The sequence below is a fragment of the Leptopilina heterotoma genome, unplaced genomic scaffold (genome assembly GCF_015476425.1).
Source record: "Leptopilina heterotoma isolate Lh14 unplaced genomic scaffold, ASM1547642v1 Lhet_14, whole genome shotgun sequence".
In the NCBI taxonomy this organism is placed as follows: domain Eukaryota; kingdom Metazoa; phylum Arthropoda; class Insecta; order Hymenoptera; family Figitidae; genus Leptopilina; species Leptopilina heterotoma.
Window position 1 is genome coordinate 1,083,167 of NW_025110859.1, and position 27,740 is coordinate 1,110,906.

At 24.1% G+C, this 27,740-nt stretch overlaps 4 protein-coding genes across 7 annotated transcripts; 2 read left to right on the forward strand and 2 right to left on the reverse strand.

Moving 5' to 3' along the window:
- Positions 1–41: 41 nt before the first annotated feature.
- Positions 42–5,194, forward strand: LOC122497866 (myosin-10-like). The gene is made up of 7 exons (XM_043605227.1): positions 42–222; positions 322–444; positions 523–725; positions 3,311–3,539; positions 3,599–3,961; positions 4,071–4,246; positions 4,318–5,194. Exons 1-7 carry the CDS (start codon positions 163–165, stop codon positions 5,192–5,194), a joined length of 2,031 nt encoding a protein of 676 aa, XP_043461162.1. The 5' UTR covers positions 42–162.
- Positions 5,195–5,220: 26 nt separating this feature from the next.
- LOC122498004 (60S ribosomal protein L38) lies at positions 5,221–11,353 on the reverse strand. The gene is made up of 5 exons (XM_043605482.1): positions 11,249–11,353; positions 11,034–11,074; positions 10,758–10,818; positions 5,461–5,583; positions 5,221–5,291 (listed from the first exon to the last, which is right to left on the reverse strand). Exons 2-5 carry the CDS (start codon positions 11,034–11,036, stop codon positions 5,251–5,253), a joined length of 228 nt encoding a protein of 75 aa, XP_043461417.1. The 5' UTR covers positions 11,037–11,074; positions 11,249–11,353; the 3' UTR covers positions 5,221–5,250.
- A 284-nt stretch (positions 11,354–11,637) lies between these two features.
- Positions 11,638–15,604, forward strand: LOC122498002 (BAG family molecular chaperone regulator 2). 3 transcript variants are annotated; one of them, XM_043605479.1, is made up of 4 exons: positions 11,638–11,767; positions 11,864–12,094; positions 12,462–12,574; positions 15,132–15,604. In XM_043605479.1, the coding sequence occupies exons 2-4, from the start codon at positions 11,887–11,889 to the stop codon at positions 15,363–15,365; spliced, it is 555 nt and encodes a 184-aa protein (XP_043461414.1). In that variant the 5' UTR covers positions 11,638–11,767; positions 11,864–11,886; the 3' UTR covers positions 15,366–15,604. The 3 variants fall into 3 exon arrangements, with proteins under 3 accessions (XP_043461414.1, XP_043461416.1, XP_043461415.1); XM_043605481.1 differs by having other exon boundaries at positions 11,642–11,767; positions 11,846–12,094; XM_043605480.1 differs by having other exon boundaries at positions 11,642–11,760.
- Positions 15,605–15,854: 250 nt separating this feature from the next.
- Positions 15,855–27,424, reverse strand: LOC122498001 (ras-related protein Rab-23). Of its 2 annotated transcripts, XM_043605478.1 has the most exons (7): positions 27,296–27,424; positions 26,858–27,227; positions 20,871–20,992; positions 20,295–20,457; positions 18,955–19,034; positions 18,357–18,544; positions 15,855–17,194 (listed from the first exon to the last, which is right to left on the reverse strand). In XM_043605478.1, exons 2-7 carry the CDS (start codon positions 26,888–26,890, stop codon positions 17,061–17,063), a joined length of 720 nt encoding a protein of 239 aa, XP_043461413.1. In that variant the 5' UTR covers positions 26,891–27,227; positions 27,296–27,424; the 3' UTR covers positions 15,855–17,060. The 2 variants fall into 2 exon arrangements, with proteins under 2 accessions (XP_043461413.1, XP_043461412.1); XM_043605477.1 differs by having other exon boundaries at positions 26,858–27,332.
- Positions 27,425–27,740: the final 316 nt, after the last annotated feature.

Here is a 27,740-nt window from a genome sequence, read left to right on the forward strand (position 1 = left end):
TTTGGTGGCCCAACCCTGACTTGTAAAAGGCGGGAAAAAATTTAAAGACCCAAATCGGCCAAATTGACAAACGTCAACAAAAGTTTCATAAACTGTCAGTATTCAGTTTTGACATTTTGTATAATTTTTTCTATTTCTATTTTATTTTAATTAAAGACTGCAATGCTCGAAAGATCAAAAACCTTTCTAGGTTTAATTGGATTTCTTCTACTTAAGCTACAGGTAAGTTGTATCTTGTATAATTATTTTTGCTTTCTTGTGGTTTTAATTTGCAAACTGAATAAGAAAGTGTAAAATTTTAATTTAAATTACTATTTTTAGGCTCTTATGACAATTTCCACTTTAAATATGTTAGGATTTTCGGAAATAAATTTTTTGGCTAGTGAATTAACACCCAGTGAATGTTTTCAATTGTATAACATGTCTCGAGGACGGCATTTAAAGGTTAGGATTGCATTTTCATTTATTATATCTTTATTATTTATATAGCATTTTTATTTAAAGAACACATTTTTCTTAAAGGTTGAAACCGAAGATTTCTTACGAAGGAAAAGATATGAAGTTCCGTGTATAAATTTGCTTTCAACATGGTTAACGGATCCGGACGAATATAATTTTAATTTTGACAATCTTACTTTAACACTCACGCAAATTGGTAGAGAGGATTTAGTTTTTGAGCTAGATCGAAGAAAAGTGACTATTTCCCCTGAAAATAAGGATTTGGAGTACGTTTAACAAGTGGTAAATTTTTAATAGATTATCCTAATAAAATAAAGTATTTTAAATAATAATACATAATTTAGAGAAAAAAATTTGAAATTTAGTTATAATTTAATTTGATAAATTTTCTAAAAATATATAGAAACAAAATAATAAAAAAATCAGTGCTCAGAGATGAAAGATCAGGAACATACGTCTGTCCTTCTGATTTATCAGAAAAAAGGAAAATTTTTTGGGAATATTTTTTTATATTTACTACGATTCTCACTATAATGTTTTTATGTTTTTGCTGTTGTTTTTGCATTTACGAAAAGCTCCGTTGCACTTGTAACAGGTATTCGATTATTTTCCTTTTAAAATAGAATCAAATAATAAGTAATTATTTTATTAATGTATAATAAAAATACATTAATAACATTTACTAGTTAAATTAATAAATTTAACTAGCAAATGTCACGCACGCAAAACGTGATATTCAATTTATTATTATTATGCAAATTACAAAAATTTTTATTTTTAAATATGAATTTCTGAATAATTTCAGATTCGAACTTTTAAAAAAATCCAATTATTAATTAATTTACTAATGAATTATTCTTGTTTATTAATTTCAAAAATTTTAATAAAATTCTTCGCAAGAATTTAATTATTTTCATAAATAATACCTACATACTTCGTAAGAATTCAATTATTTTTACAAACAGTAGAATTTTTTTGCAAAAATTCAATTCTGTTCAGAATAATTTCACGAAAGAATTCAATTTCTTTCTTAATTCGTTGTAAAATATTGTGAAAAAATTCAATTATATTTAAATAGTAAAATTCTGTACAAAAATTCAATTATTTTTTAAAAATTTTTAGAAAGAATTCCATTATTTTCTAAAATTTTTTCAAGTCTTGGAAACAATTCAAGAATTCCATTATTTTCAAATTTTTTTTTAATTCTTGGAAACAATTCAAGAATTCCATTATTTTCTAAAATTTTTGTTAATTTTTGGAAACAATTAAATTATTTTTATAAATAGTAAAGTTCTTCGAAGGAATTTAATTATTTTTCTAAATAATAAAATTCTTCGGCGAAATTTAATTATTTTTGTAAATTTTTCAAAAGAATTCAATTTTCTTCTTAATTCGTTATAAAAAATTCCAATAGAATTCAATTATTTTCTAAAATTTTAATAAAATTCAATAATTAAATGTTCAATTTCAATTATTAACAAACACGAATATTTTAAAAACTTGAAAGAAATGGTTTATAAAATTCATTTATTTTCAAAATTTTTAATTAAAATTATTAAAGAAACTCCATTGTTTTAATCAAATTTTTAACAAAATTCTTCGCGAGAATTCAATTTATTATTTTCCTACATAATAAAATTCTTCGAAGGAATTCTATTATCAAATTTTTTGATAAAATTCTTTGCAACAATTCGATAATTTTCAATATATTAATTTTATAATTAAAAATATTTAAACAGAAAAATTATTAAAAAAGTTAAGAAACAAAAAAAGCAAACAACTAACTTTAAACTGCGCGAACAGATTATCGGAATACAACGATTATTAATATACCTAGATAATAATTAATAATTAAATAAAGAGAAAAATTATAATTATGTTTGTATTACAAATTTTAAAATATATATGTTACGTTCATTGTCGATTATTGGGCATTGTCGACAATGCCCGGGCAAAGTTGACAATGCCCGATCCATCTTGGGCAATGTCGAAAATTCTATATAATAGCTTCATACGTCATGATATATACAAAACTAATCACACAATAACGTATACAAATATATTTTAAATCAAATAATAGTGCATTTATAAATTACATTTGCTTGACATTTACTACACGTTTGTTATGAATTCTAAATGTTACTCAAAATTCAAAATTTTTAGTAAAAATCTTTAATGAGTACCGGAATTCTAACTTTAGTCAAACTAAAATCAGTAACTAGTTAAGGAAATTTAATGAAATGTAACTGAAAATTTGGGAATAGTTTCAAAAAGTATAAAGAGTAACTGAAAATTACGAAACTGTAACAAAATTTTTAGTTTAAAACTATTTATTGAATTATATTTATAAAATTTAATTACTAATAAATGAATAATTAATATTATTTGATTGAATAAATAGTTTTGTGTATAAAAAGTAAGAAATAAATATTATTAATCAGTTATTTTTTGCCAAAACTTATTTATAAACTGTAAATAAATAATTTTTAAACATTAGCATTATTATTAAATATTTTTAAGTCTAAATAATTTTTTTACTGAAAATCTAGTGCAATAGAAAAAATTTTAAGGCAAACTTAGAAATAATTATTTAAATAAATAAAACTTCCGTTGCTTGTTTCTGAAAAATCCTACAAAAATTTCTAACAGTGTATAAAAGATGCACCTGCAAGACAGGATAACTGAATCGTCTTTTTTTATTCGTAAATAACAATGCCCAAAAGTAAGTGAGCAATGACGACATTGCCCGGGCACTGTCACATTTTACTAAATTTTGTTAAAAATACCCGGGCAATGTCGACAATGCCCAATAATCGACAATGACCGTAACATATATATGTAAATATTTCAGAACCGAACGAAATTGTTGTGGAAAAACTGAAGAAAACGAGGAGGAATATTGCCTTTGTGCTGATAAACTGAAAGAAACTTCGTTCGAAGATTACTGTACGAATAAAAAGAAATCGTCATATTTCAAACAAATGTTTTCAAAATGTAATGAGTATTTCACTAAAAGGAGAGAGGAAAAAAAGGAAAAACTGCGTAACGAAAAGTTTCAGAAACTGAAAAAAAAATTACAAGTAATTATCAAAAGTTAACAATAATAATATTGTATTAATGTTTTTTTTTCTTTTTGCAGAAAATGTACTTGGAGAGACAAAAAGATATTCGAGTAAACCGACAGGAGGAAAGAATTTTAAATTCTTTGACGGAAAGGGAAAGAGACGAACTCGGAGAGATACTTTGTCAAATGAGATTTTTTCTCAATTCAGACAAGGAAACGGAAAGATTACTTTTGTCTGGAAAACGTTCCGGAACATTTATAATCGATATGAAAAATCTCCATCGACCAAAAATTACTCATTCGCATTTAACAAATCAAGAAATAAGAAAATTGAAATCCAGAGATTTCTCAGCCTCATTGTCCGATGAAATGACCGATTGTCCTGTGCAACGAAAAACATGTTCAGAATGTGAAATTACGAAAAGAAAACCCGAAAAAGTAATTATTTACATATTTCAATTTATCATTTCAATAATATAATATTTAATTTTAATTTTAATACTTAAAAATTTGAATTTAAAAAGTAATAAAACTACAAAAATTTCAGAGAAACCATCGAAAATCAAGTAATCATCGAAGAGAGTATGAAAAATATTCAAAACACAAGAGAAGAAATAAAAATTCAAAACTCATTGAATTGGAAGAAACCAGCGAATTCATTAAATGCTACACAATGTCCGAATCAGAACAATGTTCATCGCCAACTATGAAAATTAATAATAGGTAAAATTTTCTCAGATACGAAAATATTAAAATACAATCAATTTTAAAAAAAAAACTAACGAAATTTACAGATTTTACGAATCAGAGCGAAAGACGAATATTTTTACATCGGAGGAAAGTGAAATGACAACGTTTCGTTCTGAAAATTATCAAAATCCATTGAATAATAAAATTCAATCAGATGTAGAAAATCAAAAAAAGAAATCCGCAGATGTTATTAAATCGAAATCAATGACTGAATTGGAATCATTAAAAATAAATCAAGTCTCAGAATTGATTCCAGAAAAAGAAAATCAAGGCGATTTTAAATTTCATAGAACGGAAAATTTATCAAAAACGTTTAACTCTTGTCCAATTGCAACATGTGATAATAAAACGAAAATACGTGACGTTTCAGAAAAAGGAAAACAAAATCAAGGCGATTATTTTAAAATTTATGAACCAGTGGAAATTAAGAATTTATCGAAAACAGATTTCTGTTGGCCACCTGCGACATGTAATAGTAAGATAAATTTGGAGAAATCAAACGAAAATTTAGCATTTTTTGAAAATTTAGAACGTGGTGACACTGAATCGCAATTGGATTTTCGTAAGACTTGTGATGAATTAAGTTTACTTGTTTCACAACAAATGAAACAACAATCGTATCCTTGTGAAAGAAAATATTGTCTCTTGAGAAGGCACTTAAAACATCGAATACACGATTTGAAACAATGTCAATTTAAAGAAAATTTCCATCAATATTATTCAAATAATGATGCACCATCGTGTGGAGTTGGAAGAATTTGTCGCGACACTTACGATGAATTTAAATTGATGAAAGCAATGCCGCACGAAAGGAAAGAAATTAAAAAATCCATTTTCAAAAGAAGAAAAGAATTTCTAGACCAACCTTGTGTTTCGCCAAAGAAAAAATGCTTCAATTACTCTTCAATTGGAACAATGTGATTTTTTTTAAAGAAATATATTTGTGATTCTTATTTAAAGGCTTTTTATTTACTTAGTTACATACGTTCACTCCTCTTAACCTCTTTTACTTGTAGACCTGCAAAAAAATAATTTTTACTTATTAGTTCTAATTAACTTGCTTTATTTAATAATTATAATTTTGTAATTTTTATTAATAATCAATAATTACTTAATAAAGATTATTAGTATTTAGGTTTTTAAGATTTTTCAGTTTTTATGTACTTTAATTTAGAATTTAAATTTACCTGGAGGCAAGGATTGCTTCAGTTTTTCAGCCTTTTCTTTGTCTGTAATGACAAGAGTGTACAGGAATCTTGAGCAACGCACTTTGAATTTTACATTGTCAGCGTTCTTCTTTATTTTGACGGCTAGAATAATTGAAAATAAACAATTTTAATTACTATTAATTTTTTTAGTTTAAAATAATTTAATAAACAAAATTAATTAATATACTTAAAAAAGACGTCGGTGAAGTTCGCAACGTTTATGATTAACAATTAAAAGAAAAAAATACAATTTTTTATGCTGAAAAAAATATCGGTAATTTCTTTGCAATATTAATAGAATATTTTGTTTACAAATTCCTTTTTTAATAACAAAACAATAGATCATTTAGATTATTATTATTACTATTTCAGGGTTGCCACGCTTTTGCTCATTTCAAATTCCCTGACTTTTCCAGGTTTTCCAGGTTTTTAAAACTAAATTTATATTTTACAAAATTTTTAATTCTAACCTTTTTGAAATTAAAAATCTTATAAAAGTTTGTTATAAAACATGATAATATCGATGACTCCGAGTCTTCGACTCGGAGCAATCGATATCTTCATGTTTTATAATAATTAAAAATGTTGGACTGATAAAATCATCATTTTTTACCAATTATAAGAATTTTGTTACTGTAACTTATTCAAAATTACTTTCATTATTTTAATTCAATTATTGTTTTCCACAATTTTTAACTAAAATTCTTCTTTAAATTAATTATTATTAATAATTTCTGAAAAATTTCTTTCAACATTTTCAAATCTTTTTCTTTACAATTCATTTTTACGAAATTTCATCGATTATTCAGGTATTCGGAAATTTTTCAATCAAATATATATTAGAAAATAAAAATTTGAAATAACTTCAAAAAAATTCTATTCAACTTTTACAAAAAAATTAAATCTACACAATTTTAAGTTAAAAGTATGTAAAATTCAAACATTCAAAGATTATAATTTGAGACCTGCTTTTCAAAACTCTATTATTATCTGTAAAAAATTGTATTGCATATTTATAAAAATAATTGAATCTATGTAAACATAAATTGAATATTTTTGAAAATAATAGAATTATTGCGAAGAAATTTATTAAAAATATTTTAAATAATTCATTTCTTTGGGAAAATTTTATTAAAATTGTAGATATTGAAAATCATTGACTGGAGGAGAATTTTTAAAAAAAATTGAAGTTGTTAAAAAGAATTTCATTAAAATATTTGAAAATATTTAAATAATTGAATTTTGAAGAAAAATTTTAATATTTATAAAGATAATTGAAATTTTGACGATACATTTTTTAAACTTTTGACTATAATTGAATTTCCGAGAAGAATTTTATTACTTTTGAAAATAATTGAATTTTTTTGATGAATTTTAATAAAATTTTTAAAGAATAATTATACATTTTTCGAGAAATTCCATTTAAATTGTATTAAAAATAATTGAAATTTTGCGATGAGTTTTATTATTTATGAAAATAATTGTAAATCTATAAATTTTTTGATTATTTATGAAAATAATTGAATTATTGCGAAGAAAAATTGTAAAGGCAACTCTTTTAAAATTGAATTTAAGAAAATTTAGATTTTAAGAATAAGCACAATAACTTTATAAAACAATAATTTTCCAGGATTCCAATCAAAATTCCCTGACTTTTCCAGGTTTTTTCAAGGTTTATAAAAATTCCCTGACATTTCCAGGTTTCCAGGTTGCGTGGCAACCCTGTATTTTTACAAATAGATTAATTTAATTATTATTAAAAGTATTATTTACGTGAATTTGACAGGTAATGTATATTATTAATTGAATCTTAAATTTTATTTTTAAAATCTGAACTTTTACTTTTTGATTTAAATGGACTGAAAACATTAATTAATACTGTCACAGACTTCTCACTCATCTACTAAAATCTACTATTTACTACTTTTTATACGATTTGCTACTACTTGGATACTTTTTTTAGATTTGATTGAGAAAAGACGGAAAATCTGTAAATTGTACAATATAATTTGAAGAATTTTAGAGAAATTACAAATGGTTGCAGAAATTCAATTATGTATTTTAAACGAAGTGGCTATTTCGCCAGATGTCGGGCGAAACAAGAAAAATTTTTTATTTCTCTTGTTGTAAAAGTACACAGTGTCGGGCGAAATAAGAGAAATAGTTTATTTCGCCCGTTGGAAAATAAAAATTTGCTAAATTAAAAACTGGCGAAGTAAAATAAACTATGTTAAAAAGGTGGGAATTTTGAACTATAAGTAAGTGCAATCGGAAATTGAGTTTATTTTTAAATTATAAAATTTATTATTTATATATTAATTCTGGCCAATAAAAATAAACTCCTCCTATTTTCAAAATGCAATTTTTTATTTGTTAGCTGAGTTAAATTAATATTTAAAAAATAAAACATATAATACCAACCCCCAAAGAAAAAATGGATGATTTAGACCAATAAAAATAATAAACAAACTCCTCTCATTTTCAAAATCAATTTTTCTATTTGTTGGTTGAGTTAAACAAAGTGGAGAAAAAATTAATATTTAAAAAATAAATCATATAATTCCAACCCCCAAAAGGAAAAATGTATGATTTAGACCAATTAAAATAAAATTTAAACTCCTCCTTCTTAAAGAAAGCTATTTTTTTATTTGTTGGTTCAGTTGAAAAAATGGAAGAATATTTATAATTTTAAAAACATAAAATTTAAACATAACCCTTAAAAAATAAAATTGATGTTTAAGACCAATTAAAATAAAATTTAAAGTCCTCCCTCTTAATGAAAGCTATTTTTATTCGTGGGTTCAATAGAGGAAAATGGAGAAAATATTAAACTTTAAAAAATATAAAATTTAGTATCTACCGCTCACGAAAAAATATACTGCTATTAGCCAATAAAAAAAAGATTCAAACTCCTCCTACTTAAAGAAAGAAATTTTTTATTCGTTGGTTCAGTTAAACAAAATGGAGAAAATAATTAATATTTGAAAAATAAAACATATAATCCCAACCCACAAAAGAAAAAATAAAGTCTACTGAACAATAGAAAATTAAATTGAAACTCCTCCTATTTTTTCGGAAAGGGTTATGGTTAAATTTTATGTTTTTAAAATTATAAATATTCTTCCATTTTATCAACTGAATCAACAAATAAAAAAATAGCTTTGTTTAAAAAGGAGGAGTTTAAATTTTATTTTAATTGGTCTAAATCATACATTTTTCCTTTTGGGGGTTGGAATTATATGATTTATTTTTTAAATATTAATTTTTTCTCCACTTTGTTTAACTCAACCAACAAATAGAAAAATTGATTTTGAAAATGAGAGGAGTTTGTTTATTATTTTTACTGGTCTAAATCATCAATTTTTTCTTTGGGGGTTGGTATTATATGTTTTATTTTTTAAATATTAATTTAACTCAACTAACAAATAAAAAATTGCATTTTGAAAATAGGAGGAGTTTATTTTTATTGGCCAGAATTAATATAAATAATAAATTTTATAATTTAAAAATAAATTCAATTTCCGATTGCACTTACTTATAGTTCAAAATTCCCACCTTTTTAACATAGTTTATTTTACTTCGCCAGTTTCTAATTTAGCAAATTTTCATTTTCCAACGGGCGAAATAAACAGGGTGGCCGCAAGATTGACTTTATCAATTTCCCTGACATTTCCCTGACATTTTACTGACATAACAACGAATTTCCATGACAAAAATTTTTTTGTTTAGAGCAAAAAATGTATTGCATGACCGTCTTAATTTCTTTAATTGCCCTGACAAAAAAATTTTTCCTGGCATTTCCCTGACTTTACTGACAAAAAATTTTTTTTCCTGACATTTCCCTTCTTCTTTAATTGCCCTGACAAAAAAATTTTTCCTGACATTTCCCTGACTTTACTGACAAAAATTTTTTTTCCTGACATTTCCCTGACTTTACTGACAAAATATTTTTTTCCCTGACATTTCCCTGACTTTACTGACATGTGGCCACCCTGATAAACTATTTCTCTTATTTCGCCCGACACTGTGTACTTTTACAACGGGCGAAATAAAAAAATTTTCTTGTTTCGCCCGACATCTGGCGAAATAGCCACTTCGTATTTTAAAAAGTAATCAAATTCTTCGCAGAAATTCAATTATGTTTAAAAATTTTTTTAAATTCTCGTCAAAATTTCAATTATGTTTAGAAATAATTAAATTCTTCTCCAAAATTCAATTATTTTCAAAACTTTTTCTCAATTCAATGATTTTCAATATCTACTATTTTCATAAAATTTTCCAAAAGAATTCAATTATTTAAAAAAAAATTTAATAAAATTCTACACAAACTTTTAATTATTTTAAAAAAATAATAAAAATTTCACAAGAATTTCATTATTTACAAATTTTTTTTATAAATTTCTTCGCAATCATTCAATTATTTTCATAAATAATAAAATTCAATTACTTTCAAAAATAATAAAATACTTCGCAGAAATTCAATTATGTCCAAAAAATTCTCGTCAAAATTTCAATTATTTTCAAAAGTAATCAAATCGAAGAATTGAATATTGTAAAAAATTGGATTTGAAAATTGTCAAAGAACTTTTTCGATAATTATTAAAAATAATCGATTTAAAGAAGAATTTTTGTTAAAAATTCTTGAAAATAATAATTGAATTGATAATGATTTTATCACTCGGTCATCTTTAATTATTATAAAACATGAAGAAATCGATCACTCCGAATCGAAGACTCGGAGTTATTGATATCTTCATGTTTTATGGTTATGAAAAATTTAATTTAAATAGTTTTAAGTTAATATTCGCCTATTTGACTCGGACTGTATTTTTTTTTATAATAAAATTTTGATAAAATTCTACGTGAGAATTCAATTATTTTCATATAAATAAATAAAATCTTCGCAAGAGTTCAATTATTTTCATAAATAAAAATATTATATTTTATAATAATAATTAAATTAATCTATTTGTAAAAATAGTAATAATAATAACCTAAATAATCTATTGTTCTTAATTACAGTTAATTTGTTATCTGGCGGGCCAAATAAACTATTTCTTTTATTTGGCCCGTCTTGAAATGTATGGAAGTGGGGTGACGGGTCAAATAATAAAAGTAACTTATTTGACCCGCTGACAGGACAAATAGACACTCTGTTATAAAAATTTGAATAGAAAAATATTTTTTGTTTTAAACTTTACGAAGTTCACGAACATTCAAAAAGTGGTTAAATTCTTAAGAACTTGTTTTTATTAGAAAAATAAATGAAAACTTACATTTCGCGTCCTTCCTCCTCGCTTTCAAAAGGAAGTCTTTAATTTCTTTGATTTCTCGTGGCTGGAAAAGTGAATAAAATTAATTTTTTTAATGAAAAAGAGAAAGGTAGAATGTCAAAAATTTGAGGTTAGAATTTGTAACTTTTAGTATAAGGCAAAATTACACATTTATAAACAAAATTACACAAATAAATAGACTCGAAAACTATTTGTAGAATTATTAAATTGAAAAATAATAAATATTATCAAAGGGAGACAGAATAATTTAATACTCACCATGTTTACTGTTTTCGAGAAATGTAAGGACTTGAAAAACTCTGAAATGAATTATACAAATACAAGGGTTAAACTTCACAAATAATGCAACTATTAACTTTAAATTAACTACAAACGATTAAACAATTAATCTATATCTAATTTCGTAAATAATAATACATGATTTTGTTGATAAATTGCGATTAATTTTTTCTAAAAAAGAAACACAAACTCACCAAGTACACTCTACACCGGAAGAAAGTGTCAATTTCCAAGGCTCCTGAATAGTAGGAAAAAGAGTCAAATTAGCAACTAATAGTGAACTTGAAATTCCTAACGAAATGTATTTAAATAGTAAGGAATTCTTGAAAATTATTTTATAAATTTGATTAATGCGGTAAAATGTAATGTAAAGTGTTTATAATTTCAGATTTTTATTAAAATTATAAAAAAAGATTGCAAGCGGTAGTGCGGGACTTTTAAAAATCCTAAAGGCGGGAATTTACAAAATACAATTTTGAAAATGCGCCTTAAGGTTTTTCATCGCGGCGATCGTCAATTTATAAATGGATGTAAGTCATGTAAGTATAGGTAAAATATTTAAAAAGATTACCTAAAGTTACGTTTTTAAATGTTGTTGATCATCAAAACATGTTGAACCCTGTCAGTTAATGTTCATATTTGGTTTTGTTCAATGGTTAAAAGAGTAAAAATTTGATTATTCCAGATTATTCGCAGATTCATTCACGTGAGCGGTATTATTTATTTATTAATATAATATTTGTTGTATTTGTTTGAGAAAATAAAAAAGTCGTAAAACTATTAAACAAAAGGTGATTTGTTTAAACTAGGGTGTACGAATTACACCGCAATTATGGAACATCCTTTGCCACACATAATGGAAAGTGCCGATGACTTTGGTGGCAAACCGAAAGATAGGTTAGTCTCCATTTTAGATCAAATTGAAATGCATGTAGAAAAATTACGAAAGGATGCCTCAAGATTGGAAGAAGAAAAGGATTCATTATTAACAACTCTAGACACACTTCGCAACAATGAAGTACTTATTTCTTTAGAAGATTGTAAGTGAAAAATGCTTTGTTTTGTTTGCCTTCAGTCACTCGGTTGACCTAGAAGTCAGAATCAGAAATTTCCGGAAGTTTTTATAGTATGATTTTCAATACCTTGTTTAGTTTTTAATAGCCTTTTAATTAACTCAAAGACACTCACAATCAGAGAGATTTATTTATATAAATATGAAAATACTGTTGCATTATTTTTCGCTTTTTGGATGATAAATTGAATACCTATATTTTTCTTGGAGAATTAGTTTTTATTTTCTATTTTTACGAAACGATAATTTCGTTTTAAAAAGTGTTTGAAATAATGAAATGTTTTTGTTGATTCACATACTGATGAAATAGTATCTAATTGATTTATCTTTATTAGCGGACAAAGATGATGTTTTGAGATACGCCGAGAGATTGTCTATGAGATGTTTGACAGTTGATGTACTCGTGAAGGTTCAACGCGATCATATCCAACAAGAAGCCTTACATCAAGTAATACATTGATATAATAGTTTTTCTAATTGTTCTTTTTGTATAGTGAATTGATCAAGAAAACAGGGCTCGAACCAGTAAAATTATTTAAAAATACGGACTTTACGAACCAAAAATAAAAAATTACGGACCAATTGCTGACAAAAATATAACCAGTTCGAGTCAAATAAAAGAACATTTTACTTAAAACTATAAATTAAATTTTTCATAACTATAAAACATGAAGATATCGATAACTCCGAGTGTTCGACTCGAAGTGATCCATTTCTTCATGTTTTATAGTAATTAAAAATGACCGAGTGATAAAAAAATTATTTTATATTATAATATCAGAATATTGTTACTCTAACTTCAATTCAATTACAATTTTCTACAACTTTTAAATAAAATTCTTCTTTAAATCAATTATTTTTAAGAATTTTTAAATCCATTTCTTTACAATTCAAATTTACGTGAAATTTCAATTATTCGAAAATTCTTGAACTGAAATTAATTTTTACATCAATTTTTATTAGAAAATTCTACGATAATTTAATTATACATAATTTTATCAACAAATATTTAAATAGTTGAATTCTTTCGACAAATTTTAATACAATTTTTAAGAATAATTACATTTTTAGAGGAATTCGATTAAAATTGTATTAAAAATAATTGAAATTTGGCAAATGACTTTTATTATTTATGAAAATAATTTAATTATTGCGAAGAATTTTATAAAAAAAAAAATTTATACGAAAATACGATTTATACGAAAAAATTTATGCGAATTCTATTTTTAATACTTGAATTCCAATGAAATTTCTATTTTTTTGGAAAATAATTGAATTTTCGTGTAGAATATTGTTAAAACTTTTGTTTAATAGTTGAATTCTTTGGAAAAATTTTATTTAAATAGAAGAATATTGAAAATCATTGAATTAAGAAGAATTTTTAAAAATAATTGAAATTTTGCAATGAATTTTATTAAAATTGTTGAAAATAATATTGTATTTTATTAATTTCGAAAGTAATTGAATTCTTTTGATGATTATTGTTATATATGAAAATAATTGGATTTTGCAATAAATATTATTAAAATTCCTGAAGAAAATTGAATTTTTTGGAAGAATTTTGCTATTGATTTAAAAAGATACTTGAAATGTTGAAAATTTTTATTAGATATTTTGAAAATAATTGAATTTCGGAGAAGAATTTTATTAATTTTGAAAATAATTGAATTATTCTTGTGCGATGAATATTATTATTTATGAAAATAATTGAATTTTACAATGGATTTTATAAAAATTTCTAAATATAATTAAATTTCGGTGAAGAATTTTTCTATTTATAAAGATAATTGAAATGTTGCAGAGAATTTTTTTTTAATTTTTGAAAATAATTGAATTTTTGGAAAGAATTTTAATATTTATTAAGATAGTTGAATTCTTTCAAAGAATTGCGTTTAATTTTTTATCATTGAAACTAATTTTAATAGAATTGAAATTAAAACTTCAAATAATATATAAAAAAAAATCCGCAATTTAAGTTTCTCAAAAAAAAAATTAATTCCACAGAATTGTTAGTTAAAAAATATGAAAAATTCAAATTTTCAAAGATTTTAATCTGAAACCTTTTCAAAATTCAATTATTTTAAAAAATTTACGCTCCAATGCTTTTAATATTCAATTATAATCTAAAATTTTAACTGAAATCAATTTTTAAATCAATTTTCATCAGAAAATTCTACTAGAATTCAATTATTTAAATACAAAAAAATTATTTATTGAATATTTGAATGTTTCTTAGAATTGAATTCTAATAAAGAATTTTGACAATAAATTTTTAAATAATTGAATTCTTTTGACGAGTTTTAATTTTAAAAATTTTTAAGAATAATTACATTTTTTCGAGGAATTCGATTAAAATTGTATAAAAAAATTGATATTCTGCAATGAGTTTTATTATTTATCAAAATAATTGAATTCCTAATAAGAATTTTATTATTTACCAAAATAATTGAATCCCTGTAAAAATTTTATTATTTATGAAAATAATTGAATGATTGCGAAGAAATTTATAAAAAAATTTGTAAATAATAAAATTAGGGGTAAAGTTTTTATTATTTTTTGAAAATAATTAAAGGTTTGTGTAGAATTTTATTAAATTTTTTTAAATAATTGTATTCTTTTGGAAAACTTTATTATAACTTTATAAGTATTAAAAATTATTGAATTGAGGAAAATTTTTGAAAATAATTGAAATTTTGCCAAGAATTTTATTAAAATTTTTGAAAATAATTGAATTTCGGAGAAGAATTTAATTATTTCTAAAAATAATTGAAGTTTTGATGAGAATTTTTAAACATTTTTGAACATAATTGAATTTTTGCAAAGAATTTTATTACTTTTAAAAATAATAATTGAATTTCTACAATTATTTGAAATTTCTCTAAAATTATTCAAATTATATCGTACAATTTACAGACTTTACGGACCTTTTTTCAGAAAAACGGACTTTTACAGGATTTACGGACCTAGTTCGAGCCTTGAGAAAATAATTAATTTTTGTTTTTTAGGTGAATGGCTTAATTGACAAATTAATTGTCAATTTACGTGACGATCCAAGTGCCACTAGACTGAGATGTGCTTCGTTTATGAATGCCTGCTCTTCACAGGGCATAGGCCATTCCGATAAAATGTTTGAAACAGCCATATTAGGATGCACCATGGACGATCAAAAGAGAGTGAAAAAACGATTGCAAGGTTTACTTGACTATATCGATAAAGTCCAAACAATAGAGCTCCCTTAAATTGTGTCCGGCAAAAGTTACTTTCTCCAATAATAATTCCATTTAATGCATTTTATAACTGGTTTTTCCACAATCAATATGTGAACAATTTTGAGAATTTGATGAAGGAAAAATCTTAGAAAAAGCAGCAAACTCTTTTTTCTTCGTTTCGTTCTTTTCGTTTTTAAAGAAATCAAGTTTGCGTTTAAAACTAATATGATTTGTCATTAAACTGCAATAAATCATTTTAGTCAAATTGGCAATTAGAAAAATTATTTTATTTTTCTTTTTATAACACATTCTCGTGAGATAAGAAAGAATAAGTAACTTGCAAATCGAGTGAGATTTAAACTATGATACTTTTTTTTCTATAAAAATAGTTATTGAAACAAAATGTCTTCGTATTATATGTATATAAATTTTTTCTTCAAAATTCTTGTTTATCGTCAATGAGATTAAAATTAAAGAATAAGAGAATTTCTAAAATCTAGTCGAGTTTTTTTTTATTTCTTTATTTGAGGATGCAATAGACTGCAGGACGGTCTGGAATTTTCGTCGCTTTCAACTTTTTATCCTTTAATTATTAAAATTCAAATTCTTATCAGCTCTCGTGTAAGTTATCAATTCTTTCATTGTTTCTTACGATTAAAAGTGCGAATGTTATCTTATAGCTTCTTAGGGAAGAATTAATTATAGTTTGAAATCGTGTAAAAATTTGTCTTCGAATACTTTCCAGAAAAAAGCAATTTAAATCAATGACTTAGTAAAATGTACTATAATGTCATTTTCAAGTCAATTTGTCACAATTTCTTTTTGATATTAAAATATTAATTTTTAATACTTTATATTAAAAAAAAGTTATTTAAAAAATAGAAAAAATTTAAATTAAGAAAAAATGTGTGTAAATAAAAAAAGTGTATCAATTTTTGTTTCAAAGTAGGGACTTGAAAACGGCTTTATTGTAATGTAAACTAAAAAATTCCTTTAGTAAATAAATATTTTTATTTATTTTTTCTTAATTAGAAGAAACTTATCAGCTTTGATTATATTAACAAATTTAATGTAAAAATTACAAAAATAACTTCTATTGTCATTTCTGTGATAATAAAAGTTCAATTATAAAATTTGTAGCCTTTATTGAAATAAATTACTTAAGTACCTTATAAATTAAAACATTTTTATTATATTTATCTTTAACTTAAGATATTTGGTTATAATTATATACTCACACTTCATTTTTTTTCTATAAATAATTCTTAAATATTTTTTTTTACACTCGGGCAAAGATTCATACAATTTTCTTTTAAAATTTAATACTTTCGAACATTTTTTTTATAATATAGAAAAAGAAGACGAGAACACTCGAGTATTAAAAATACAGGAAACACAAAATTAGAAAAAAACAAATTTTTGCTTATAATTTAACAGGAAAAACAACTGAAAAATGAAGATAAAAACTATGTGATATTTGTTAAATTACATATTTACAATTGGCTCGTTGTGAGAAAACTTAACAATGAGCAATATATAATTACATAAAAAAATATGAAAAATGTTTCTTCGCACCTGTTGCTTTGGAGAAAGGCACCCTTGTGTAATTATTAAAATATATTATCTGGTTTTTTTCATTATCTTGTTTCATTACAAGTAATGCAACCGTCATTTGATAGTTTTTTTGTCATGAGATTAATTCTTAAAATTTATAATCAGTAATCATTAAAACAGTCGACAGGAACTCTTGACAAAATGTTTCTTTTTGTGACTACGAACTTTTTTGCCCGATGGTCGTAATACGATCGTTCCGTTACTTGCAATACGACCTCCTGTCGATCCATTGGGACTAAAGGCACCTGAAATAAAGAAAAGACGTTTAAGTACATTTAAATATAGAAAAAAAACGTTTAAATACATTTAAATACAAAAAAAGACGTTTAAATACATTTAAATTAAATTTGTTGAAAATTATGATCAAAAATATAAATAAATAAATTATTCAAATGAGGAGAGAAAGTAAAATTAGTTGAATATTTAGTAAACTTTTTTAAAGGGTGAAAAATCAGTTTCTCTTTTTCATTTTCAAGAAACACAATAGTGCGCCTCATTAATTAAATCTTTAAATTATTCTATTTCTATTTTGGGAAAAGCTATTAACAATCGCGATGACCTCGATTCTTGTGAGAGAGAGGGGGGGTTTTGTTAACGTCTCGAAAAATAAAATTGATTTCAACTGAGATTATTAGAACTCGAGACAAGAGTTCCCAGATATAAATGATCAAGTGACCAAGTGAAACACCAGTACATCCCAAGGATCGCGTGACCACAATGTAAAAGAATATCGATCTTTTAGCGAATCATACAATTTACGTGTTCATGTGCAGTAAAAAAAAATTCTCACATATATAGTTACAATAATTATTTCTTGAAAATTTGCGTGCGTTGCCATTTACGATTATTTCGATAAATTACAGTTTTCACTTTTCAAAAGAATTTTTTTAATTCTACTTTTCCTTTCAACGCCTTTTCATTCTTTTTCTTTTAATCCAAATATTCAATTTTTTTATTTCTTAATTTATTCAATTTATTACAATTTAATTATAATAGATAGAATTAATATTCACCACATAATAAATTCCCCCTTGTCTCGAGTTCTAATAATATTTAAATAATATTTTTTTTCGATTTTACGAAGATATGTGTAAAAGTTGAAAGAAAAAATACTCTCTTTCACTTTTTTTAGACAATAAAAATCGAAAAAAGAATTTATGGAATTATAAAAATATTCAATTAATAAATTAATTAAATTATTAGGTAAAATTAAATATTCTCAAATACAAATTTTAAGGAAATTAAATTAATAAAATGAATCAAAATTTAATATTTGAAAAAATATAAATTGAAAATTAAAGAGTTTTTTTTAAATCAATTAAATTTCCTAAAGAAAAGACGAAAAATACTTTGCAAAAATTACATTTTCTTAAAATAATATTTTGGGGGGGGGGAGGGGATTATTACTTATAACAGAAGGTGTTCTAGGCTCTGAAGAATACATCCTGAGATCGTCTTCGTCCTCATTGCGACGCATTTCTAAAAGACAACGGGTCGCCAAATGTCTAAAGACATTCATCACTCCAACATCTTCTTTCACCGAAGTCCTCAAAAGTTTGCAACCTAAAGCTCGGCTAAGTCTTTCTGCTTCGTCTCTAAAATATAGTGAAACAAATGAAAATTATTTACTTTCATAAATTCATTTTTTGAAAGTGAAAAACATTTTCTTTTCAATGATAAAATCAATTTTATTGAAAATTCAATAATAAAATAATTTTTTAATACTATAAAATAATAAATTTGCAAAAATAAAGTAGAACAATCAATTTCTAACAATAAAATAAAATAAACTTATATTGCCTAAAATAAAAAAGATGTTTAATAATAAAATAAAATTGTAATAATATTCTATCTGTATTTTTATTTTACTACGTTTCCGCTCTTCTATCTTTTAGATTTATCGAAAAAATGGAAATAAAAATACACCACTCGTGTTTTTGCATGCTATGAATCAGTTTATGTTTGATAAAAATAAAAATAATACACAATAGAAAAAAAAACTTACGGATCGACAACACATTGATCGACGAGGTCCATTTTATTTTGCACTAGAACCGTTGGTATTTCACCACATTCGTTCTCAACCTGTAAAAAGGCCAAATGATGAATAAGTAAAGTGAGTATAATACTTTTTTTTAAATGTATACAATTAATGTCTGACCTATATTTTAATTTCTAGTTATGGATTTTTTTCATAAATATTTACAGGAAATTAACCATTATTTTTATTATTTTGCTAATATGTATAAAATTGTCTTTTATTTCGACACGTGTTCAAAAGAACAATTTTTCCCTTCTTGAATTCAATTAGATTTGAAAGCGAAAAATATTCTGAATCACAGTTAACTTTTCTAATTTTTGTCATTATATATCTAAGTAAACATAAGATCTGTTTAAGATTCTAAAATTTGAAATTTAAATTTTGTCTTCGAAGGCTTTTAATAATAGTGAAATTTGCATACTTTTTGACTTGGAAATATTTCATTAGATTTTTAAATTTGGGAGAAAATAAAAAAAAATACATTTTAGGAAAAAATTATATTTAAAACATTAATAAAAGAATAAACAGAAAAATGTAAAGAAACTAAAATTTAGACTTTGTAGTTGAAAATTGTTAGAATTAACTTATTTGCCTAATTTAAATTTTCAAATTACAATTCATGTTGGTAACTTAAGTATATATTGTGAAGAGTCAACAGTCCTATAAAATGTACAATCACGTATATCTTGTTGAGACACACTCTCTTGAGCAGTTGCTTCCTCTTCACAAATACATACCTTGAATCTTTTCACTCTCTCATTTCTCCTCCGCCTTTTCAGACTTACAACAAAAACGATTTAACGACTTTCCACACAAGGAACTTGTGCATCGCGACCGGGTTACGAGAAACTTGTTCTAGCTTTTCATATTTATATTCTATGTGTACAAAGACAAACCTTTTTTTCGATTCTTAATTATTACAATTTTCCCCGAGAAATTGTAAATAAAATCAACGTATAAGTAATGATGATAATTTCAAAACATTTTAATAAAAAACTTTATTTATATTTAAATTTTTTCTATTTTAACCATTTTTAGATATAAGCAATTTAATAATTGATAAAAATAGATTCAGCAATTTCTATTTTTTCTTCTTTTGTTCTATTCTTTTATTTCGATTCGTTGAATTTCTTTAATTATCTTTATTAAAATTTCTTTAAATTTCGATCGTTGATTGATTTTGTGCTGATACAAATTGCGATTGTTGTCGTGAAAATAAATTCTGAAGGACATGTTGCGTCGATTGAAAAGGGGATCGTTCCTTTTGAAGGAAGTTGTAATTTTTGTGTTTCTGGAGCATTTACCTTCAACTTCCAGGAGGGAATGGCATCGAAGGAATCTCTGTCAGTGACTGAATAAGCCAGAACACAAGCGTGAGCTCCTCGGTAATAGGCGGCAGTAATTGCATCGAATTCTTCTTGACCTGCTGTGTCCCAGAGCATCAATCGAACGTCCTCGCCATCAACCCTGAAAAATAATATCAAAGGAAAAAAAAATCCTTAGAATTCCACTAAATTATTGCTTATTATAATTTAGAAAAATAGTTCATTTATTCCATATTTTATTATTAATAAATATAATTATAAATAGAATAAATTACTTTCTACTTTTTTTATGTATTCTATTTTTTCCATTATATTCCATATTTTGCCAATTTAATTAAAAAACAGAAAAACAATTTTTACTTTCTCGTCACGAGAAGATATTTTAGTTGTATTACAAAAAATGTCTATTTCGTATTATTTTATATGTTTATTAAAAAATAGACGTATATTTTGTAAAAAATGAAAAAAACATTCGAATATGCAAAATTATAAATTGAGGAGTAAAAAAGGACAGTAATCAAAAATTGCGAAGCTTTTAAAAATGTTGAAACTCACTCAATCTCCCTTTCGAGGAAGTCGACCCCTATTGTTTTCTTGTAGTCCCTCGTGTAAGTTCCTTTACAAAATCTTTGGATCATGGAGGATTTTCCCACAGCACCATTGCCCACTATTACCACCTACAAGAGAGAAAATTCATTAATTTCAATAAACTCAACAAAAGAAAGCGATTAAACAAAATAAAAATGCAACAAAGTTAATAAATAAAGACAAAAGAAGTTAAGGCGAAATTAAAACAAGGAAATAATTAATTTTAATTAATTTTAATAATTAATAAGGTTAAAAATAAAAATATTAAATATTATTTATTAATTATGATTAAAGTCAAACAAAATTCTCGAGAAAATTAAAAATATAGAAAAAATTAAATTTTAGAATCAAATAATTAACTAAAATAATTAATAAAATAAAAAAAGGAACAAGAATAAGAGAAAATATATGAAAGACTATATTTGTAAAAATACAAGATGTTGATAAAAAAAATTTACAATTAATAAATTTAAAAATAAAAATATTAAAATAAATCAAAATTAGAAAAGAGTTAAATTTTGAAACGAAATATTCGACTAAAAATAATTATTAGGTAATAATAATTTACAGGGTGTCTACTATTTTCGTTTAACAAAATTCCCGGTTATTTCCCGGTTTTTCCCGGCTATATCCTAATTTTTTCCCGGTTTTTTTTCTTATCAAATGTAAATTTAAATTTGATTTTAAACATAAATAAATCATTAAATTTTCTGAAAATAATGTTTTTTTCAATAATTTTAATTAAAAACTTGTAAAATACTTGAATTAAACAAAGAATTTTTTCAAGTTTTTAAAAATAATCTTGTCTCTTTATAATTATAATTGAAAATTGGATTTTTCAATTTTATTAAAATTACATTGATAATAATTGAACTTCTGCAAAGAATTTTACTATTTATAAAAATAATTGAATCCTTCTAAAGAATGCTATTATTTATGAAAATAATTTAATTTTTGTGAAGAATTTTATTAAAATTTTTGAAAATAATAAGCAGCAATAATTAATTATTTACTTAATATGTAATAAACATTTAATTTGCTCAAGAAATAAATAAATATCATTTATTTGAACATTCAGAAATTTAAAATGATAAAAATTTAAGAGAAGTTCAATAATTATAATTATTAAATAATAATTGGAGATTGGAGCGAATACAAAATAGGTTTTTGCGCTTCGCTGCTAAGCAACTCGATATTACCTATGATTTTTTTTCACATGAATATGATGACGTAAGGAGGCAATTGAAGATCCCGACAATTTCATCCAGATTTCTGTACTCGGATTTAATGTTTCTTTTTAAAATTATAAATGGAATGATTAATTGTCCGGATATTTTATGTAAAATAAATTTCTCTGTGCCTTACAAACCATCACGTAATTTTCTTCTTTTCAAAGTTAAATATCATAGAACAGAGTATGGTGATAATAATGTTTTCGAACGTATATGTCGTGAGGCTAATGAAAGTGCACATGATCTAAATTTTTTCGAAAATTCAACTCTACGTTTTACCACTGCCCTGCGCAACTTATTATTTGAATATTACGCAGCGTAATCAAATAATTAATTATTCATTGTAATTAATATTCTTTTTTTTTTTTTTCTTTTTCTTATATTAGTACTTTGTACGAAAGGGCGTTTTATATTTTGTAAGCCCGTTGATACATGAAAATAAAATAAAATAAAATAATAGAATAGTATAATTTTTAGAAGCAAAAAATTGATTTAAAACTGTAAGAGGGACTTAAAATTTTAAAAATAAAATTATAATTATGGTCACTAACTTCCCTTGATTATTTTCGAAAAATTTAAATAAAATTCTTTAAAAAAATTCAATTATTTCTCAAAAAAAGTAAAAAAATTTCAATGATTTGTTTAGAAAAATTCAATTATCTTGAAACAATAGAATTGAAAAATTACAACAATTTTATTTTTTAGATTTAAAAAAAATTTTGCGAAAGTTCAATTTCATTAAACAATTTTAAGTATGTATATTTTTTTAAATTAACTAATAAAAATTTTAATTATTAATCTTCGCAGTAAGAAACATGAATACATTAGAATTTTACTCTTTATAATATTCAATTATTAATCAATTATTAAATTAAAATACTTTGAAAATTCTATTTGTTAAAAAGTTTCTAATGAATTTCTTTAACAAATTTAATTACATATTTTCAGTCGAATTTCACAATATTTCTATTAACTCCATAATTTTTTTAAAATTTATTTACATAATATATTTGAATTGGTAACTGATTTTTTATCATCAAATTAATTATTTTTAAGTAACTTAAATTTAGAGAACAGTATAAATATCTATAAAAATTGAAATAAAAATTGATTTTTTAAAAACAAATTAAAATAATAAAACTTTTTTAATTTTTGTGAAAAAATTCCCGGTTCGGTATAAAATTCCCGGCTAATTCCCGGTTTTTCCCGGTCAAATAAAATTCCCGGTTATTTCCCGGTTTTCCCGGAATTCCCGGTTAGTAGACACCCTGAATAATAATACAGTACATGTTCCGGTAATCTGTTCGCAGTTTGAAGTTAGTTGTCGTTTGCTTTTTTGTTTCTTAACTTTTTTTATGATTTTTATTTTCAAATATTTTCAATTTTAAACTAAATGTATTAAAAATCATCGAATTGTTGCAAAGAATTTTATCAAAAAATGTGATAATAATAGAATTCCTTCAAAGAATTTTATTACTTAGGAAAATAACTGAATTTTCTCAAAGAATTTTATTAAAATTTAAAAAAATCCTAATTAATTTTTTTTGAAGAATTTCTTTGAATGTTTTTTTAACTAATGAGTGTCTTTAATAATTTTAATTGAAAATTTTGAAAGCAATTGAATTTTATGATGAAAAAATTTTTATTAAAATTGAATTGTAAATAATTTAATTCTTGCGGAAAATTTTACTATTTATAAAAATAGTTGTATTGTTTCGAAGAATTTATTAAAATTTTAGGAAATAATTTAAATTTATGGAAATATTCTAAAATATTTGAATACATCCGAGGAATTCAATTAAAATTGTTTTGAAAAGAATTGAATTTCTGCAAAGGATTTTACTATTTATAAAAATAATTGAATTATTGCGAAGAATTGTACTATTTATAAAAATAATTAATATGTTTCGAAGAATTTATTAAAATTTTAGGAAATAATTGAAATTTATGGAAATATTTAAAAATATTTGACTTTAAATAAGTAAGGTTTCAGTATATTCATAAAAATAATTGAATTATTGCGAAGAATTTTACTATTTATAAAAATAATTGAATTTTTTCGAAGGATTTATTAAAATTTTTTAAAAAATTTAATTTTTTCGAAATGTGTTAAAAATTTTTTAAAAAATTTAATTTTTCCGAGGAATTCAATTAAAAGTGTTTTGAAAATCATTAAATTTTTGTAAATAGGTATTTTATTATTTAAAAAAATAATTGAATTCTTTCTTGAAATTTTATTAAAATTTTTGAAACTATGAACAGTAATAATTAATTTTGTACTTAATAAGTGATTTTTTAAATTTTGATTATCAAATTATTTAAAAAATTTATATTTGAAAATAACAAATTTCGTAATTTGCTAGTAATTAATAAATTAAAATGGAAAAAAAGAATAAGAAAAAACATATAAAAGACTATATTTGTCAAAATAAAGAGCACTGACAATTTGCCAGAGAAAACAATATTTTCCAATTAATAAATTTATAAAAAAAATTAGATAAGAGTTAAATCTGAAACGAAATATTCGACTCAAGTAATTAATTAATTAATTCAAAAAAAAGTGAAAAAATAAGAGAAATCACGCATAAAAGATAAAATTTATCGAAATAAAAGGTGTTGACAGAAAAATACATTTTTACAATCTAATTGAATTTTAATTTCTACCGTTATTGTATTATATCGAGAAAATTACCATATATAATTCGTAATAAAAAAGAAAAATAAATAAAAATAATCTGACAAATGTGAATAACGACTCCTAATTGATGATTAATGATCGTTCATATCAGTCAATAAAATACGAAAGTGATGGATATAAAAGTTTTTCCATGTAATAAAAAAATAGGTCTGAGAAGAACACGCTTGCCTATAATAATCAATAATACTAAAACATATATTGTGGCATAAATATAAAAAAAATAAATAAATATATTACTACAAAAATATTTTCCATAGCACTATTTACTAGAAAATTATTCCACTGTATTACAATAGTTGATATTCACACGATAAAATTAATTTCAAACATTCTTTAAAAAAACCGAGTTATAAGAATGGAATTTCAGGATGATACACGTCCCCTAAAAATTTAACACGATAAAAAGAAATTATACGCTGATAAAGATTTTCTCCAAAAAGATTTTTTCATTCCATGATTTTTTTTTAGAATTTTTTCCCTACAATTACAAGTTCCAAAATACGATTAAAAAAATTTACCTGAACGATTAAAAAATTATTTTAATGAAATTTTAAATTCGATGTCTCCAAAATTGAAGAAAATTTTCTCTATTTCTATTGTTTCATTTTCGATTTTTTTTTCTTTTTGTCAACGATTTTTTTTTTGAAAGCTAAAAATTTGCTTTGAAAAAAAATCAATGCTGGAGTTAATCTTTTAAGGAAAAAAAAGAAGGCAATTTTCCAGTGATATTTGCGCAAGGTGCAAATTAACTTGTGAATGAAAGTTGTTCTGCGTGGACAGGTGTATTCGCCTGACTTTATAAACCGTTTCCTGCATTTATTCAAAAGACATAAAATGAATAGTGTATTTGGTTCAATATTTTCGATATGGTATTAAAAAGAAAATAAACAAAAAACCGGTTTTTTTTCAAGGACCTTCGAAATTCGACAGTTTGATAATGAAATTCGATTGCATTATTATCAACGTAAATTAGAGAAAAATGAATTTTGAAAAAAAATATTCAATTATTTTAGAAAAAACATTCAATTATTTATCGAAAATGGTAATTATGTAAAATTGTTAATTAATAGTAGCATTTTAATAAATTATCTACTGTAGAACAATTAATTAATCGAATTGGAAAACACACATTTTGTAATTTTCAAAAAATGATTTACGATTGAAAGTTCATATTTTCCCATATGAGAATTTATGGAGAAAAGATGTTCATCGACGGTCGTTTAACTTTATAGCAAAGTGCAAGCAAAAGGTAGAGTAAAAGTTAACGCTTGCAGTTCTCGCATACCTAGGACATCATATTACATGTATGTACACGAGTACCGTTAAACGTGATCTCAACAGAAGGCGAGACACGATTATTATCAAAGCAGATTTATTTCCTCTAGAATATGATCTCTCTTTGTAAAATTACAATTTCTTTTTTCTACTTATTAAAATTACTCGCAAAATATCAATCATTAAATGCTACTTCTGCCAGGCAAAAACAACCAGTCGCTAATTATACGTGCTTCATTATAATTTCCTTCTTAAGAAGAAGAAGAAGAAGAAGCTGTTTGCTCTTAATGGAATCTTTTTATTCTTATTTTAGGCGAAAGTCGTTTGCCTCAATTAGACTAGTGCCAGTGACACATTTTTTCTCAATTATTAATTTAAATTCAAATTTCTCTACTCTTCTCTCAATATTCAGAAATGTCATAAAAATTAATTTGAATTTTATTTCGTTTAAAAAGAGAAATTTTGATTAGTTTATTAAATAGAAAATCACTTACGATTTACTTATCTCTCCCTTTACGAGTTCTTTTTTTATTGGCAAATTCAAATATTGTACTCACTGTCAAAAATTTATAATTAGAAAAAAAAATTGAAAAAACAAAAATACATTGTCGAGATGAAATTATTTTGAGTTGTAAACACAAATTTTTCATTCTTGTAAAAACGGCACTAATTAAAGAGAATCCGTATGAAATAAAAACAAAATGAACAAGTACTTATAGTTAATAATGTATATATAAAAGATGAGTTACCTTGAGGGAAATCTCGAGCTCTTCCTCTCGCATTCTGACCACACCACGATTAGCATAATAATATCCCACTAGAATTTCTTTAGCCGCTCCTGCGACTCCTCGACATGGAAAACTTATGCCATAAACTTTAATCAAGGCTTTCCGGCAAGAATATTGTATCACCTTTCCCGGTGTTTTGAGCCGGCATGTTTATCATGAGAACGGCCCATGGCCATTTCGGCTTCTCAACTATACAAATAATCCTTTAGGTTTTTCTCTTCTCCACTTCTTTTTTCTCCGCAAAAAAAACGGTTAAAGCTTCGTCGAAAAAACAATCAAGATGAAAATTGCTTTACAGAACAAACACACACTGATACGCGCCACTGGCCGACTGAAACACGAAACAGAAAATTACCTCTCAACCTGCGGAACAACGTCTTGAAATAAACGAACAAACACCTGCGATCTGCCGCCGCCAGGTATTCACCAGAGCTGCCAGGTACCCTCACCAAACACAACTGCGCTTGCGCTACAAAAATGCTTTTATTGGTGAAAGAAACCGCGCCTGTATATCCCCGTTTTTAAAAAGTCCAAAATGTAATTTGATCAAAATTACAAATTATGTCAAACTAACAGCTAATCTTTGATTCGCTGCTTTTTCAACAGATGGTTACTAAAATTTTATTTTGAAAAATTTGGTCACGTTCCCCGAAGAGGAACTAAAACGTTTTGAAAAATGAAAATAATATTCAAACTCCTCCATTTTACTAACAGCTAAATCTTTGATTCGCTGCTTTTTTGACAAGATTGATAATAAAATTTTATTTAGAAAAATTTAGACACGTCCCTTTAAGAGGAATTAGAAGCAGATTTTTTTAAAAAGATCAATTATTAAATCCAAATG